At 36.6% G+C, this 18,161-nt stretch overlaps 1 protein-coding gene across 1 annotated transcript in view; it reads left to right on the top strand.

The window, feature by feature from the left end:
• POLN (DNA polymerase nu) overlaps nt 1-18,161 on the top strand; it is an 88,166-nt gene that overhangs the window by 38,407 nt on the left and 31,598 nt on the right. The window contains exon 17 of the mRNA XM_083862359.1: nt 16,198-16,280. Coding sequence (XP_083718485.1) covers nt 16,198-16,280 — 83 coding nt within the window. The remainder of the gene's footprint in view (nt 1-16,197; nt 16,281-18,161) is intronic.

Raw genomic sequence — 18,161 nt, 5'->3', positions numbered from 1 at the left:
GCACAAGCATGGGCAATTTCCTCTATCCCGGGTTGCTCCAAGCCCCATCCAACCTGGCCTTGAACGCATCCAGGGCTGGGGAATATTTGTTAATATGCTCTGAAGTTGTACAAAGAAACAAAATGGAGCTCCCATTATAATTATCCTGCTACCAACAACTGAATCTGTGCTCAAGGCATGTGCATTCTGGGAGAACAAAACTCAAGACCACAAACATTTCATCAAATATATCTATGGAAAGATCACCTTTCTTTGAGAGTTTCTTAGAAGCTTCTCTTGATATTGTAATAAATTCTTAGCTCTAACATGATATTGCTAGAACTTCATGATGGAGTTAAATCCTTATTTTAGTTTGATGGTTTCTTGGAAATGTATGCATGAAGATGAGTCAAATTTTGTCTCAGCTCTGGGCAGGACTCCAGAAATACCATTCTATTCAGCAATCTCACGGCTCTTGGCAGCCATCAACCTCTTGCAGTTGCTACACGGTAACTTTGAATTTAACGGATTACAGGCAAATATTTTTATCAGACAGAATTGTCATGGTGTGTCTACAAAATCATTACATAATGATTCTGCTGACTCTTCTCTTAAGCTTCAGTAAAGCTAATGCTTGGAAGGAACTTTCTATTGAATCTATTAGATGACTTATGACTCACAGAAGGGCATGTTTAATCTCATCTAACCTTGGACATCTGTCACATACTTGGAGATTCATTTGGCCAACTGCTGATATGCCCTGTGTAATAAGATCAATCGCACAATAAAAGTGTTGACTTCTCACCATTGAGAGCAAAGTAGGTCTGGGATGGCCAGGTTAAATGTAGACATCTGTATTTGTTCTGACAAACTGAATTCCTCCTGTTGGGTCAGTTCCTGCTGAACTCATCTTGGATTTTTGAATGTTGTCCTTAATTTCTTTGGCACCAAAGAGAAGATATAAAATTACAGGCTTCACAAATGCTTTCTCATTCCGGATATTTATTCATCTCTCATAGGCTGCTATTGATAAATAAAATTTTTAGGGCCAAAAATTAGTCAATTGACTTTATTGTAGTTGATTCTACTCACTGGTATTGGAATGAGTTATGAGAAGAACAAAATAAACAACAAACCTTTTATCTCTTCTTGGTCATCCGGTTTTCTCTGGGTCTTAATCCTTTAAAATCTGTTCAACTGATACACCAATAGGCATAGCAAAAGTTTTGTTCTGTTTGAAAGAATTGCATGTTGTTACTTTTTGTAAATCTTTCCTGACATATTTTGTACAATTGGAAAAACTTTACAAAAAACCGTTTTTTTTTCTCTAAGAAATCTAAAAAGAATGGATTAGTTTCTGAAGCTCTCTTTCCAAAGACAAAAATTAAGTTAGTGTTAGTATCTAGTATCATATCAGCTTCAGAATGCATGTCAGGTGGTATCTTTTAGCTGGTTTTCTGTATCTAAAAATCCTTAGACTTATGAATATTAAATCATAGATAGAAAATAATACATTATTGGATAGAAATCTGAGCCACACTCCAGAATCCAACCAAGTTTTATTTCAGTTTATTCACTTATTTTTTCTAAACTTCATGGCTTCTTCACTGAAACATAACTCCATTCCTTAGTTGCCCTTCAGACTAAAGCCTTCTATCTGAAATCCAACCTTTTAAAAAACGTTCACAGGCTTTTTATAGCGTTTGGCAGGAAATACACATGGGTGGGCAGTTTCTGCAAAGATGTGAACTCTATGAGTTTCTGATTAAATTAAGGTCTCTTATCTATAAAAGCTTTCCTTTGATAATTTGGTTAGGTAGTCTGTGCTGTGACTCAGCCTATCTTTGCTGCCTTAGAGCTGAGTCTCTCTTGGAACCCTGTTGGATCCATGTTTCTGCTAAACATTGTTTGTATGGAATCTTTACTCTGGTCAGCAGAGCAGGTAAAAATGCCCAAGTGTGTGTCAGCCCAGACTGTCTGTATATGGTAGTAAAGGGCTGAGTGGAGGTATTAACTTCCATGCTAAAATTCAGTCATGTGCAACACTCTACCCAAACCACCAACCCCGGTGAGAGGCAATGCTCCCAGCCAGGCTGGGATCTTGTGCTGCTCTGATGAGCTTGCAGAGTCAGCTCATTTCAGGAGTAACTCAGCTCTACCACTCTGTGCTTCCCTGCACTGTGCTCAGCTGTTTGCTGGACACCCTGCTTGCGGTAGAGAATTTTTGGAAGTATTGTGTGTTCTCTTTGGCAGAACTGTCTTGAAGTGGCTATTCAGCTAAAACTGAATAAACAAGGTGCAGTTAACTACCACAGAAGCACAAGATGGTTTGTGTTGGATGGGACCTTTAAAGATTGTCTAGTCCATCCCCTTGCTATGGGCAGGGACATCTTCCACTAGACCAGCTTGTTCATCTCTGCCTTGGACAGCCAATATATCTTTTGGTCACCTAACATAGTTACCCCAGTTAAAACTAGGATAGTAGAGATTTTGATGTTCACTTATATATGCTTAATGCTCTTCCTCCTGTTCTCCTGTGATGATGATTGTAAGGTATTACCAAAATTATCTTACAGTGGAGTCCTCTGTTATGTCCTACAAAGAAAAAGCCTTAAAGGGAGGTCAGCACTTGCTTTTACAACATCACCATTACATTAATGATACACTGAACATATAGTTCAGTTTAGGTTTGCCTAAACTTTTAAAAATTAATGGTATAATGGATTCTAGCTACCTGCAAGTTCACCTTGTGCTGTGTTGCCTTGATGCCCCATGACAGTCATAATCCTTTTTAATCCAAATCATCATCCCAGTGCTGAAGGTGACGAGAGCTGTCCTGGCAGCTGTCTGACCAGCCAAGAGACCCAACTGCTGTTAGACATCCAAATGACAACAAACCTCAGCATGAACTTCCTCTCACTTGTTTAGCTTTTACAAAATAAATGAAAGATAAGTAATTGTATTTAAAATGCTGTTGATGTGCATATCTTAAAATCAATTTCAAAAAGAGATGCTGAAAAATGTTTAGTCTTTCAAGTAAGAATTTCTTTGCAGAATTTCATAATTCAAGGTGTGATGATTACCAATCTCTTTCATACTGTTCTTTTGTCACCCTTCTCAGTAGGTTGTTGTTCTTCCATCATAGTATATACTCATATTGACCACATTGAATCAAAAAGCAGGAAAAGTGTCTTGATTTAGCTGAGCACTTAAACGCATGATAGTATGGGGTTTCATCCTATCTGACTTCTGCCTACTTTCCTGCCTGAGTGCTTTTTTGAATTGGGATTGTACTGCTAAAGAGTTTCTATGAGTGGAGCATTAATCCATACTTAAAATATTTGGGTAAACCCTTTCCTTTCTGTAGAATCTGTGTCAGACAACTGGTGATCCCTAGCACTGATGAGTTCAGCTGTATCCAGTGGTACCCTCCACCAAAGGTCCTGAGGGCAGCCTGCCCATGCAAATGCAACTCTGTTATTTATGGCTCTGAACAAGCTTAGTCAATTTAAGCTTGAAGATGTTGTCACTGTAATCCAGTATTTGCTACAGATATTCCTAGTATCTACAAATTATATTTACATTTTATGTTCTCTAGCCTGAAATAGAACACTAATATGTCTGTCATAAATGGCCTAGCAGATTTATTAGACCATTTTGCCCTTTCTAAATTATAACTAGAGACTAAGATGGTACAACATGGACTCTCTATCCTCATGAACCAAGAGGTTCAGAGGAAAAGACCCTGTAAGTAGATTGGTTGGAAATGGATTGAAGTGAAAGTCCAATACTCCTATATCCAGAAATTTAGGACAGGAATACTCAGGTGATTTATAGGCTCTAGGGATAATACTAGCATATTAAACAAAGAATATTCTCTTGACCACATTACTTCTCTGAGATTTAATAGTATTTCTAGATTGTTTGTATTGATTTACTGTTACATTCTCATGGTAAATAGACCTTTTCTTTAGAAGATATTTGCTATTTGAGAAGGGGCGAAATTAAGAAAGATATTTGGTAAATTGCTTACAGTATGATCTACTTGCAAGCATTAATTTATTGCTACTATAAACTGTGTATTTTCAATTGTGTGAGAGCAGAAAGATAATTGTCCCTGTGCACAAACTTTTCCATGCAATGGTAAATTACCTGGGTATTTTCTGTCATATATTCTGTGTTATAGATTATCTGTAGATCCAGTGTAATGATACCCAAGTTGGTCTATGCCTCAGAAAAATGCCTTTTCTAGATAGCATTGTTAGTCTGTTGTACTCTGATTCATTTTCATTATGGAAATCAAAGAATGTGAATCAGAGAACACACACAAAGTTTGCCTGCATGCAATGAGTTTTCTTTAAATTCTAAAAGCTGAAAGAATAGGAGAGTAGTGAAATTTAAATAATCTCTAATAAAAATGTGTATTACTATGTAGTGGAGGAATAGCTCTAACACTGTTCAATATACAGATATGTTGTATATTAAAAGGTATAATAATCTGAATAATCTGATAACTGCTGCCATTCCAATATGAAAATGGGCATTCTCCTTAAAGTATCAGTTTCTAGCTCTGAACTGTAATTTAACCTGTACACATTAACTACTGATGGTGAGTTAAAGTAACAAGGTAATTAGTGGATACTCTTTAAGGGTGATATTTACTCTGATTATACCAATGAAAGGACGATTTGTGTCAGTTGTGTGCAATGCTTACACTCATGGCAGTGTTTGAAAGAAGGCTGGAGAATTTGATAGTGATCTAGTTGCTCCTCTTTCACATTGAGATCTGAGTTTTGTAAAATCCAAACCACAAAATACTCCCTTCTCTCTCATCTGTCATCTGTTTCCTCATATTCATGCTATTAGTGCTTTCCTTTCTGTGGTGATGGAGAACAGCATGAATACCTGTGCTTCTTCCAGGTATTGAATTTACCTTCTAGTAAGTACTGGACATAGTAGTTGTTCACCTGTGTGGCTTTCAGAGAGTTTAAAAAAATGGCTGCAGATAAGAGGACATATCTCATTATGTCTTTGTAGCCATGGCAGTTTGTATCTAAAATAAAGAAGTGTGTAATTATCTTAGAATTCCAAAGGATTTATAAATTCTTTACCACCAATCATTTTGGAAAACATTTCTTTCCATTTTTATAGCATAGGTTTGGTTGGCTGACGTTTTTAAGACATGGAAGGATCTTTACCTTATACTATCCTTGTCATAATCAGAGGAACTTGAACACTTCATTTCCAATAACCTTGGGAACTGCAGACTGTTTATAAAATGTTCTGAACACGAAAGTCCATCTCTCCTCAGCTGGTATTTCTGTGGGATCATGGTAGTATCTGTTCTGAACTGTTTTGTTAGATATTGACATGCTGATTTTGGAAATTACTTAAGAAAAAGCCTAGAGAGAAGCAAAGCACAGAACTACTTGGAATTAGCATGTTGAAAGGAGAAAAGGCTTTTTGTTATGTTTTTGTCTTTTTTTAAAAAATAAGTTCCGCCATCCTTGAATAAAAAGATGTCACTGCAGAAAGGTTTGGTTTGTTCTTTGCAGAATGTCTTCCTGCAGGAAGTGTGGAATTTTATTTCTTTACCACCTGCCAAGCAGGGGACTCAGAGCTGATTATATCCAGTGATGGCCAGGTGAGCCAAACTGTTGCATACTGGCAGTTGGTTTGGTAGGAACTGTGTCAAAATAGGGACTCTTGTTTTTCCAGCCTCTTGGCAATTCAGGATACTTCCTGACAATAGCTCTATCTGCTGATACCCTGCTGAGTTCTGAAGAACACAGGAAATAAGCAGAGATATTTTGGATATTCCTGAAATTAATAAAAATAAGTCCTCATGGGCTGAATTATACAAAAAGATAACTGGGTCTGTTTGAAAAAGATAAGGTCAAGTATGCACAAATGCTTGGTGGTAGGCTGACTAAATATATACACACCTGCCCATATCTCTTTCATACAACTTTGTTTCAAATACATTCTTAGTATTAAATACATCTTTGTATTTAATAGATTAAAGATTTATACTCCAGAAAATGGTATTTTTCCAGGTTAATTCATATAACTGTATGGTATAGCAGATATGGAATTCAGTTTAGGCTGCCGACTTAAACAGCAAGAGCAAAGGCCAGTTAATCAGGGATAAGATAAACAGATTTCTGAGAAGTGAATGCCACATCTGTAGCTGAATAGTTTTTAAACAGATATGAATATTTGTCCTTCTATATTAGTTTTATGAAAATATTATCAAGCTTGAACAGAGTCATTATTAATCAAGAGATGTCACCTGTGTGTTTGTTAGGTGATTAAGGGATAATTAAATAATCATGCTTATCCAGGTGGATTTTTACTGAGGAAACAGGAAGAGCTTTATCTCTCCTCCTGTCCCCATTAGCAGACATACAGTTACAAGATGCAGCCAGAGGGTTACACAGCTCCCTCTCCCCCAAGCAGAGCTCTCTTAGAATTGTGTTTTCTAAATAATGAGCTACACCACTTTAGGGTTCTTGGAACCCCATATTTGTCTAAAGATTTTTTAGATGATCCAGGCTTTTTCATACATTTCTAAGCTTCTAGGACATGTTCTTGGTTTCATTGATTTCTCCCCTTTTTATGAACCAAATGTCAAATCTGAAATGAATTTGAGTTAATTCATTTCAGTTCATCCATTGCAAAATGGCAAGATCTTTGTTTTTGGCATTGCAATGAAGAAGAGACATTCCATGCCACTGAGCACATATAAAATGGTGAAACATTTGCAGTATTAAGACAAGTTAAAATCATGTTGGCTCTTCACTGGCAAGTATTTAGGGTTACTTCTAGAATCCTTGAAGAGAGTGGAGAAAAGTTTTCCTGTGTGTTACATGGCAGCCCCCTTAAATAAGTGTCACTGAGCATCTCTGCTGAAGTATCTGTTTAGAAGTGTGTGACTGGGTTGTGATCCTTCAGCTCTGAGGTTTGCTCCTGTAACTCAGGCTGTACTGATTCCTGATGTAAATCAGGAGATCCTAACCTCAGTGCTGCCTGCTAGGACACTCACTAAGGGTTAATATAACATTTCTTTAATTATCATTTACTTGGCTGGGTTTATAATCCTGTTGCAATTTTTAGTTAATTTCAAGGCTTCTACTTTCCTTTGGTGAGATAGATTCTGAAGAAGCACTTTTTGCAGTAGATATATCATTCCTATTCTGATCAATATCTAAAATATCTCTCATCTTGTGCCTTTATTTAGAGTGATACTGATAAAAATGTGGAATCAGTAATTTGTTAAGAGAGACACAATTTCAGTTTGAATGGGAAGGCATGCTCTTTCAAATCACGTATTCAGGGACAGGTGCTATGTACAGGTACTACTCATAATGAATCTGGTATTTAATAACTATTTTGTTTAAAAAGTTGTGTGAGAGGCTAAGCCACTTGCAGCTCCTGCAGCTGCTGTATGTAATAAAAGAGGAAGATGTTCAGTTTGCCATCTCAGAATCAGAGTTTTAAAACCTTTTAAGCTCCAGGTTCAACACCTGATGGGTGTTGGTGCGGAATATTTTAACAGTGTTACTTTTGCAGCAAAGAGATTTCTATGTGTTTTGAAAGCTCATTTGCAATAGTTGATATTAATGAAATCTAACACTTCTCTTACTTTGCACTCTGACAGTCTACATGGCAACTGTGAAAATTTCACCTTGAGTTTACACTGCCTTGTAGAAGTGTAGCTGTGGCTTTAGTTTAGACTGGCAGATAAAGCAGAGGGAATAAAGTCTTCAGGAATCATAATGGCTTTTGTTTCTAGAAGCTTTAAATAAACCAGGCAGTTAACTAGAAGTTCAAGTAGACAGCTTAATTTTATGTCACATTGGAAACTTATTATTACTGCACATTAAATGCTTTCTTAGCCTTCTAGAGTAAATGAAAAATAAAGTTTTACACCCCCCACAACTAACACAGAAACTAGAGAGAAAGCAAACCCTGAGAAGGCTGAATAGTCCTCAGTTGCTTTGGGGTGTCTGATAACTTTTGGCTTTGCTAATTTCATAGAAAGGTTTTGTTGTGTATTAAACTCTTATCTCCAAACAGTCATGTCCTTCTAGAGTGACTTTGATAAAATGCTGTTTTATGAGCACGCTCCAGAGCTTAATAAAATATTGTCATTTATTTCATTTAGCTCAGCTTTAATTCTAGTGTCAAGCTAAATTTTGATGAAATCAAGAATGTCACGGCAATTCATTCTTCCCTTTTGCCTTTAGTTTAGTGTTGACCCAATGCATAGCAGAAATTTAAGTGTTTATAGAGAAGATTGAAAAAGATGGAATAGGAAGTTTCTTATCCCTTTCTGCAGAATTTGTCCCTTATATACAGCATGATTGATTTCTTCTTTTTTTGATTGCCTGTCCAAGATACCTCAGAGTCTGTCTCTTACTTTTTTCTGTATCATGTGGATGCAGTTTGGTGTAGTGTGACATCTCTGCCCCTGCTTTTTTTTCCTGAGTAAACTATACATTGTTGTAACAATATGATAGCTCCATGTTTTGTTCTGTGTAATATCTGGGATGGCATTACATCATCTTTTGATTATATATTAAGAATTCTGCTCTTTCTGTTTCACTCTTCTGGTATTTATGTAAAGGCTACTCTGAAGGTCCCTCTATTTCTTTAAGACTTTTCACAGGTCTAAGATATGTAATTATTTGATGCTCTGTAATTATTTGATGCCTGTATCATCTCCCAAGATGGCTGCTGTTCTGTCTTAACTATTTGAAGCCACTTGAAGAAAAGCTTGCAAAGTATTTGTGATAAGTAAAGAAGGAACTCCAAGGGCATTAATTTCCATTTGATCCCTGTTGTTTTATACAAGTGGCCTCTGAGAAATTTTATGCCATCCCAGTTTGCATAGACCTCTGAATGGATTAACATTTATTTGTTCTTTCAGTGATGGTGCCCATCACTGTTGATGCTCAAACCAGTGCCTGATGTGGGGAGTTAGTTACCCTGACCTCCTTCTCTTCTTGTACTCATAGACCCAGAGACCCTAAAATAAGACTGCCCTCATGACTCAGAAATAAATAAAGCCTATGTACATGTGAGGCCAAAGCCCTTTTTTTCTTCCTATAGAGGTGAAGGAGATGCAAGGTGAAGGTTGCAGGGTCAGGAGTGCTCTTTCAAGAACCTATGTCAATGTCAGGGACTTTCTGTTCCAACTGACATATGTCCAGAACTGTGCATTTTTACAGAAAAATCTTCTAAGTGTCCTTTTTCTAATGAAGAACACTGAAAATAAGTGCCATCTAATTAATCTCTTCAGTATCTGATACTGAAACAGCAACATACCTGTAAATATCTTAATAAAGATAATGGATCGCTTCAGTCCCAAATTAATCTCTCAGCAAATTGTTACTGATGACAGCTATAATTTATGACATAACCTCGTTGCAATTGCTTTATCTGGTTCCCTTCTACTTTAAAATGTAACAGTAGAAAACTTTTGACCCTCATAGCAAACTGCAAAGACATATCTTTATCTTCTTTAAAATAGATGAAAGTTAGACACCATGACTTTTAAAAGGAGGTTGAGAACTAATTAAATAAATCTTCATGGAATGGATTATAGAGGCTACTTAGACAAAATAAATTATTTTATGATTAACTACTGGAAGAAATTTTAAAATACTAAAGTGCTTCTGGATTCTTTCAAAAGTGTTTTATGGGGGTTATAAAGATTTTCCTGGTGCTAAATAGATATAAAATAAATTAAACCACAGTTTGGTAGGGTGACATACCCAAAGGGAAAAGAGACACAATGACAAAAGTGTTTTACAGTTGGCTGTAGTCTGGGAAGGATGACATCAAGCTGACAGCTGTAGTCTTTCATTCAAAGAAGTTGAACACAAAAACTTTTTAAAAAATCCTTTTAACTAAATAAAACACAATGTCAAACTCCTGAATCGTGTGTTGTGACTCTTCCCCCTCTGTGTTTAAGTATATGACCCCTATATTTACAGGAGGGATCCATGCCAGAGGTCCTCCAGCATGTGCAGTGGCTACTGGAAGACAGCTCTGGCTTTCCTAGAGCCAGGGTGGGGTAAATATACAGGTATATATATATATATATGTAATACTATGTATTGCCCTTCAGGTAAGGAGGAAGAGATGTGAGGGATGTGGTGTCCTATCCTATGGTGAGAAGGGTTTCTTTGTGTTATTCTGTAACTTTTTATGTCCCTTATGCAAACCAAGTCGTGATAAAATTGCAAATACAAACATTTGACAAAACCTCTGAATCATACATGAGAAGTGTTTAAAAGTGACATAGATAAAAAAATACAACAAAAACCTGATATATGCTTAGATTACATCAGAAAGGTTTATCTTTCTGTTACTTTTGACCTGCTGTTTCCCTTCTGGCAAGATGTAGGTCTGCATTTTAGTCTTTGTAGATGCTTTTTTTCATAGAATGCTAGAATCCTACAATGTTTTGTGTTGGAAGGGGCCTAAAGACTATATAGTTCCAACCCCCCACCGTGGGCAGGGGACACCTTGACTAGGCCAGGTCACTCAGAGCCCATCCAACCCAGCTGTGAACACCTGTGGAAATAGGGAGTCCACAGCTTCTCTGTGGAGAAGTTCTTTCCTCTGTGGTTTCTTTCCTATTTTTAGAAAAGTATCTTGACTGTATTTCCACTCTTCTTGGCAGTCTAGAAAAATTTCATTTTTCATCCTGCTATCTCCATACTCTTATATGAAAGATAATCTCATAGCTTTTTGTTTTGAACATAATTGTGTAGAAAGCATAGAAACCATACATTTTACTGGATGAAAAAAGATGGGCTAATTGTATGTGTCTTATGTCTAGCTCTTGATTGATATAAGATAAAAGTAGTGATGTATTTTGATAATACAGTGTCTTCAGGAAAACTGTTTCCCAACCTCTTCCTTTTTGTATTTTGTAACAGATTAGCCAGGCAAAAATAATTCCAAGTTTGCTTCTGCATATTACCTTACAAATGTCTGAGACAAAGTATGCCTGAGCCTTGTCAGCATTTTCCATGAGTCATGGAATAGCTGCTTTCAAAAAAATTGTTTATTCTTGCTCATTGCATTAGCAGTGAAGGAACTGGGTTACAGATAGCCAGTTTTTTCTGTATGTCTTGAATACTCACATACATTGTTATAGATATTCTGCTTGCCTCAGATATAAGATCTGCTAAGCTGAAAAAGAGAACTTCAGAATTTACTTCCTACATGATATACCCATGCTGCTGTAAACTGGGATTTTCTAATTTTTCTGATTACATTAATTGTCTGTACTTTTTTCATATCCCAGCACAAAGTTCCAGGCACAAACTTACAGAATATAAAATCCTCATCTACTATTAAACAGCAACAGGTGATTGAAAATGAGATTTATGTAGTTCACTGATGAAAATAAAAAAGCTGTAAGAGCTGTCAGGTGAACAAATGTGTATTCACTCATACATTCACCCATTTATTGGACATTAATGACTGCATATAAAATGAATTTAATGCCACTCCAGCTCATTTCCCACACCAACAATTCACAGCTTGGACTTGGATTAATTGGCAGATCAAGAGAGCAGCCAAGAGTTTGTGGCTGTTATGACTGAGCTTAGTTTGGCTGGAGTGTAATGCAGACCAAGGCAACCCATGCCTGCCAGATATTGTGTTTGAGGAGTTTGTTCTGCCTTTTCCTGTGCATGAACAGTTGGCTTCCGTCACCACACAACATTTCCCAGAAATTCTGGAATGTCTTATCGCATTCTTTTAAGACTGATTTCCTCCCATTTCTACCTGTTCTCAAGGTTTTATTTTGCCATTGCTCATACGTTATGCCCTGTGCCCTCTTTAATCTTATTTTTTATGTGTTTATATTGTGTGAGCTCATTTCTGTATGCTAAATTACGTGTTAGGTTTTTTTTTTAGTATTCTGCACAGGTAAAAATTAATCCATTGAGATGTCCACTCTGTATTAAATGTGTTCTTCCAGTTTACAGTTAAACTTTGTTGAAATTGCAGATATGATCACTGTATTTTTCTTGGGTGTAAGGAAACTTGGTATTCATTCATATGTGTTTAAGACCTAAGAGTTAATTCAGTAGAAACTCTTTGAGATGTCCATTAGACCCCATTAATAAATGAAAATGTATAGTGAATTTTGGAGAAATTACAATAATATTCAAAGTATATTCTCTGAAAAAAAAATAAGCCATATATTACTTTTTGTTTCATATCTGCATTTTGTTTCGTAATCATAATTTTATGTTATCCTTCTTCACTGTTTGCTAGAAAAGTTTTTCTCCATGTGTTTTACTCTCAGAATTAGGCCGCTATTCCCTTTTTAGACACACAGCCCACTTCTTACTAGAACCCCCTCTTTAAAGACTTTGTGTATTTCTACTCTCATTGTGTTTGTTAGATACTCTGCAATTTTTTGGCTGCAAGTTATTTGCTCCCCTCACAGATCTTTCCAGATTGTTTAGCTCTGCTAATTCCTTCCTAGAATACTGGGATTTGCCAACCTGAACATGTCTTCCAGCGCTGAGGGCTCTTCTTTATTCTACCTGACAGATGTCTATCAAATAAAGTACTATAAGGCAAAATACTTGCAAATCAGTGCTAAACAAAATAAAGGACAAACAAATCAGAGATGTGGAAATAGCCTGAGACAAGTATGCAGGCAAGGACAGGAACATAGGAGGTGAAATACTGCACATTTGGAGATTTGAAGATGGTGAAAATACTGATTATGAACTTGGAACTTTTACCAGCATATTTGAGAGAGAGTAATGAGAAAGATGTAATAAAATGGAAAAATATGTTTCATGCTAGAACTAATAACTGCATATTTATTTTCTGCAGGACTTGAGGAATTTTGCTCTTTTCACAACCAAATCTGCAGCAAATTTTTTTTTTCCTCCTGAGCTTTTTTCCCTGCATCAATTTCTATAACATTCCATTAACAGTCTTCTTTTTACTCCAGCTGTACAGACAGTGCTGGGTGAGTTGGAGTCACAGCCTCAGTGTCACTGCCCAGCAGCTAAGACTACTTTATGCCCATTCACCTTCCTTTTTCACATTCAAATTTATTCAAAAAAGTGCATTTCCAATAAAGATCTATGTTACATCATACTTCAGGACTGAGTATTTTCATGCACTGGACAGTGTGCTAAAAGATAAAAATGTCTTTTTATCATGGTGTTCCATGATGAGTCCAAAGGCAAAATAAATGTTTTATCTTGAAAAAGGTTCTCACAGTACCCATTAAAACAAATCAATTATCACAAACATAAATTAGTTTGTAAGGGAAACAGGATAAAGCAGAAAGCCCACTGGGGATTTCTTACACGGCTGCTGCAGTTCTGAGAAACTGCACACCTCCTCTTTAATTTTATTATTCAAAGGAATAAACAGACTTTGCCTCAAGCTGCAGGAATGCCTCTCTGTATTACAGAAGGAATCAAACAACCCTAGTAGAAGCCAATGATTGTCAATACAAACAAAAAATTCATTTATTAGAAAAAAGGAGTAGTTACGATTAATGACTTCTATTTGCTCAAGCAGTTTTGATTTATGTGGTAATTTCATACCTTATAATTATGTATTATTTTATGTGGTACATAAATTTGCACTACTCAGACTGGTAGATGTAATGTTTCTCTGTCTAGTGCTCACATTTCCAACTGGCACACTCAGAGGTGTCGACTGACCATTTTGGTTGTGACATTATATTAAAGGAAATATTTGAAATAAAGCTCTGAAATTTTAATTTTTTCTGTGTGTTTCATGACTAACCACAGACCTGGAAATGCTAAGTGACTGTTGGATTGCCATGAGTACATGATGCATGTACATCTGCATGAATAACTGTTTTAGGCAAGGTTTTATTGTGATTGTTGACATTGCCAGTTGTGATTAGAGTGCTAAGACTATTTCTGGTTTTTCTAGTCAGCTCCCCAAGCAGAAGTTTGGATAATGCAAAATCGTAATGAAAGTTCTAGCAGCAGTTAGAATTGTGCACACAATCCAGTTCTGGTGTCTTCTTTCACTGCTAAAACTTCTCTAGAACCACCAATCCCTCCCAGCAAGTCTCACCTTGTGTTTCCCTCAGTACCATGGTCTGATAAATCTGTGCGTTCCTCTACAGGTCTCCACAATTCTTACCCACTGTGTCCTTTCTGTTGTAGCCCTCCTTTTCTAGAGAAGTGAGCAGCTGATGTACCCACTGCCTCTCAGTTGTCTCTAGCCTCTGACCTCAGTAAATCTGCAAGTAAATTCTGCTGCTGTTATCCCATTTCTTGCCTTGTCCAATCCTCTAGTACGAGTTATGCACTATTAGGAAAGCAGCATTACATTTTCTAGGTTTTCCCCAGTTTCAGCATTTCCCAGTTTTAGTTTTGAGTGTTAGAAAGGTGCTCAGGTGGTATTTGCTCTCTTACCAGATTCTATTTTCCCCTGTGTTCGATGCTTTCTCAAGTGTCTGTGTAGTTCTCTGCCAGGTTCTTCGGGAAATTCCTGCAGTCTTTCTAATGGAGATTGTTTCAGGAAATCCTTAATGGTGTCTAGTTTCCTAATTCTGCACTTATTAGCTCCTATTGCCACTTTGTCCTTGTATTCAGGTACAACTGGGAGCGTCAACCTGCTGTGTTCAAAAGATCCGTGAACTTTTAACCTGCCACAGCTAAGAAAGTAAATTATAAGAGTCTCAAACTAGCAGATTAATTGAATGGGAACAGTTCTCATTACAGGTGGAAACACTATTAAATTATTTTTGTTCCTCAACTGAACTGAACAGTGAAAAGTTTTGTTTCATTTTTCGAGCAGTTAGTATTCAAAGAAACAATGTGAGCTTTTGCAAAACCAAAGAATTTTTGTCCAATGAAGACTGGAGATTATTCTGGGGTTTTTTCCTCTTCAAAAAATCTGTGCTCCTATAAAGACTTGCTTAAATCTGATTTCATTCAGGATCTGCCTGTTTATCATTTAGAATGCCTAGAATGCCACTGAGCATAGGCTTGGCTAAAATCAGTGTATGAGGTAAGCAAGCAAAAATTGGTGGCTCTGCTGATTTTCTAGAAGGTTGAATATCTTAGTAGTGGTGAAAGACCTTCCTTGAAGAAGATACATATAAATATATCATTTTCTCAAAGCTCCTCAGCTAATCTTCACAACAAAGCATCTTTCATGACAAAAAAACTTAGAGCAAACCATAGAAAACTTTGCTTTTAAAAATACAACCAGACTCATGAAAAAAATTGACAGTCTCATGGGGAGACTTTTTCCCAAATGGTGCAGATATCATCAAGTATCTCTGATAGCAATTAATCTCCATGTTTCAAATACAATTTTTGTAGGTATTTGTTTTCAGAGAGTGAGCATATGATTTCCCCAACACCCTTCCATTTAAACCAAATGATCAATATTCTTCAGTGCTTTCAGTTGTTAATAATGTCAGAATTCTTTCTGAAGCTGCATTTTGATAAAGAAAAATATAGATGGCACATACTTGATGATTTCAGAGTCATAGCATTTAATTTTTCACATTGCTAAATCCATTAGCATTTTTAGGACTGTTTTATGTCAGTTGGTGAGACAATGAGAACTGGGAAGGAGGACACTTGGCTGGGAGTAGTCTGGATGCACTTTTGAGTTCAAGATCAGCCACTGCTGCTGTTTTATGGACCCTTGCTCTTGTGGAGCTCTGTAAGGTGTATGGAGCAAGCAGTGCTTGCTTCTATCAGTCATTTCTTGAAAACAGGTGGGATTATTTATGTTGGTGAAGCCCTGATAATAATCTAATTTAGACAAGCTTTAGGTCAGACTTATGCTTTGAATCTCTAGATCCTCACATCTTGAAGAAATACTGTTGCTGGAGATAATCAATTTTTCTCACGAGTGACTATTAAGTCCTCCTAAATCTGGAAAGCTAGCAATATAGTAGTAGGATTTTTCCTAAACAATAATTTAATTAAAAAAGAAAGAAGATTAAAATGAAAATAAAGAATTTCATTTACTATGGACTATCACTATAAAAATTTGTAAAGAAATTGTGCATTCCTGGCTGACAACAAAAGCCCTTATGTGCATCTATTCATATCTTACAATTTTGTAGTTATTAAATTACTATTGACTTTAAATTATTTTTCTGTAGGAATAACAACTTAGTTTTAACTGAAAATGTGTGATTTTTGTTTGTTTCTTTAGGAAAGGGATTCCAAGTGAACAAGTGAAACATGCTGATAGAGAGCAAGCAAAGCGTATTGTTTACTCTGTGGTTTATGGAGCAGGTAGGCACTTTTAGAAAAAAAACCCAGCTACTGTGAATTTATACTTTATTCATAATTTATATAAGTAGGCTGAATTTCTAAAGGTGAGTAAAAGTTTGTCAGAATATTACATTTATATTTTATCCAGGATTATTAAATTATCTACTCACTGTAAAAATTATGAAATTAATGTAATATTGCCATATACAAAGATTATCTGACTTTGTATTTAGTTACTGCTGATATAACTGAAGCATTTATCTAATTTTGAGTGTACTTTGTATTCTCAGTATATAGACAGAATGCAATGAAATTTTAAAAACTCCAATATTGTTTAAAAACACATTTGGAGAATCAGAGAATGGCAGGGATTGGAAGGAACCTCTGGAGGTCAGCAGATCCAGTCCCCTGTTCAAGCAGGGACACCTTGAGCTGTTTGCCCAGAACTGTGTCCAGATTTTCAATATCCTCAAGGCTGTAGAAAGGACTATGCAATAATCCACAGCCTCACTGGGCAACCTGTGCCAGGGCTCGCTCACCCTCACAGTGTAAAAGTGTTCCCTTAATTTGAGTCTTAATGTTTCCTGCCATTTCTTCACAACTGCAGAAAACTTGCAAAAATCCACTGTTATCCTTTCTACATAAGTACTGACCAGGTTCTAGATAAGTCAAGATGTTCTTCATACTTTCTAAAACTGCCTACTATTTCTTAAATGCCTTCTATTTCTTTCTCCTTATACATGCCATGCTTAGAGATACCTTTCCTGGGGAGATAGATGCATGTATGTTATCAGCCTAGAAGCTCTTGAGAATTGGTTTCAGTGAGCAGCTGACTAACTTTCTCTACAGCGGATGAGTTCTTGAAAAAGTTATTTAGGAAATGAGAGCCCTGGGCTGCAGGCTTTATGTAACTTGGGAACACTTAATGCTGCATCCTGAGTTCCTGGTTGTGAATGCTTTCTGAGCCATCTTTTGCACTGAGTCCTTGAACCAAAGACAGAATCAGCCAGGGTATTCCATTTATCATTTATCGCATTCAGTTGGGAAGAAATACATCAAATTCAGCTCTCCAGAATATCTATTTTATGTTTAGGGGTGTGTGTAGGTTATACACATACCTATAAGAGTGTATATATATATATGCATATATATATATATGCATACACACCTGCATTTTTATATTAACCTATATTGCATTTGAAACCTCTGTTTAAAAATCTATATTTAAAAAGCCCAGCACTTGTAGCCTGCACTGCAAATTTAAACCTGCCTGTGCTGAGACTGAAACAAATCTTCGATTTCCCACCTGAATGGTTTCATCACTGGGTTATTTTACAAAATGCCAGCATTATGTGTCCTGTCCCTTGGTCCATGCAAATGCTGCACATTTCCTATCTCTTCCCTTCACTGTGGATGGAACAGGCAGATACCAGATGTAATTGGATGAATCACCACCAGTTGAATGCCCTGTAGTTCTGTATATAGTCAGAAGTGCCTCAGTTCCTGGGGCGCAGTGGAGCCTATGTCTGTCTGCTCATCTATAGAGAACTTTCATGTTTACATTTAAGCACAGTATTGGCACTCCTTCACTTGCTCTGAACCAGGCACTAAAGATTTCAGTGCAGCAGTGCTTGATGTGTCTCCATTTACTTGTTTGCTTTGTGTCCCTCTCTCTCAAACAAGGGCAGTTGAAGCACCTCAAAGATGATAAGAAGTTTCCAGTTCATTAGAAGCGTGATCAGATCCTAATTAAGACATGAAATGATATCATTAAACCACTTAGTTGGAAACTGGGCTGACAAAAAGTAATTGTTAGATACCTGAAATTGATGGACTGAATTCCACCCACAGTTTGTCCTCCTTCAAAAGACAGCTCACTTTTCATTAAGGAGACATTTTGAT

The sequence above is a fragment of the Zosterops lateralis genome (genome assembly GCF_965231275.1).
Source record: "Zosterops lateralis genome assembly, chromosome: 5".
Classification (NCBI taxonomy): Eukaryota; Metazoa; Chordata; class Aves; order Passeriformes; family Zosteropidae; genus Zosterops; species Zosterops lateralis.
The sequence above is the reverse complement of the archived record's forward strand: the minus strand, read 5'-3'. Positions and strand labels throughout refer to the sequence as shown.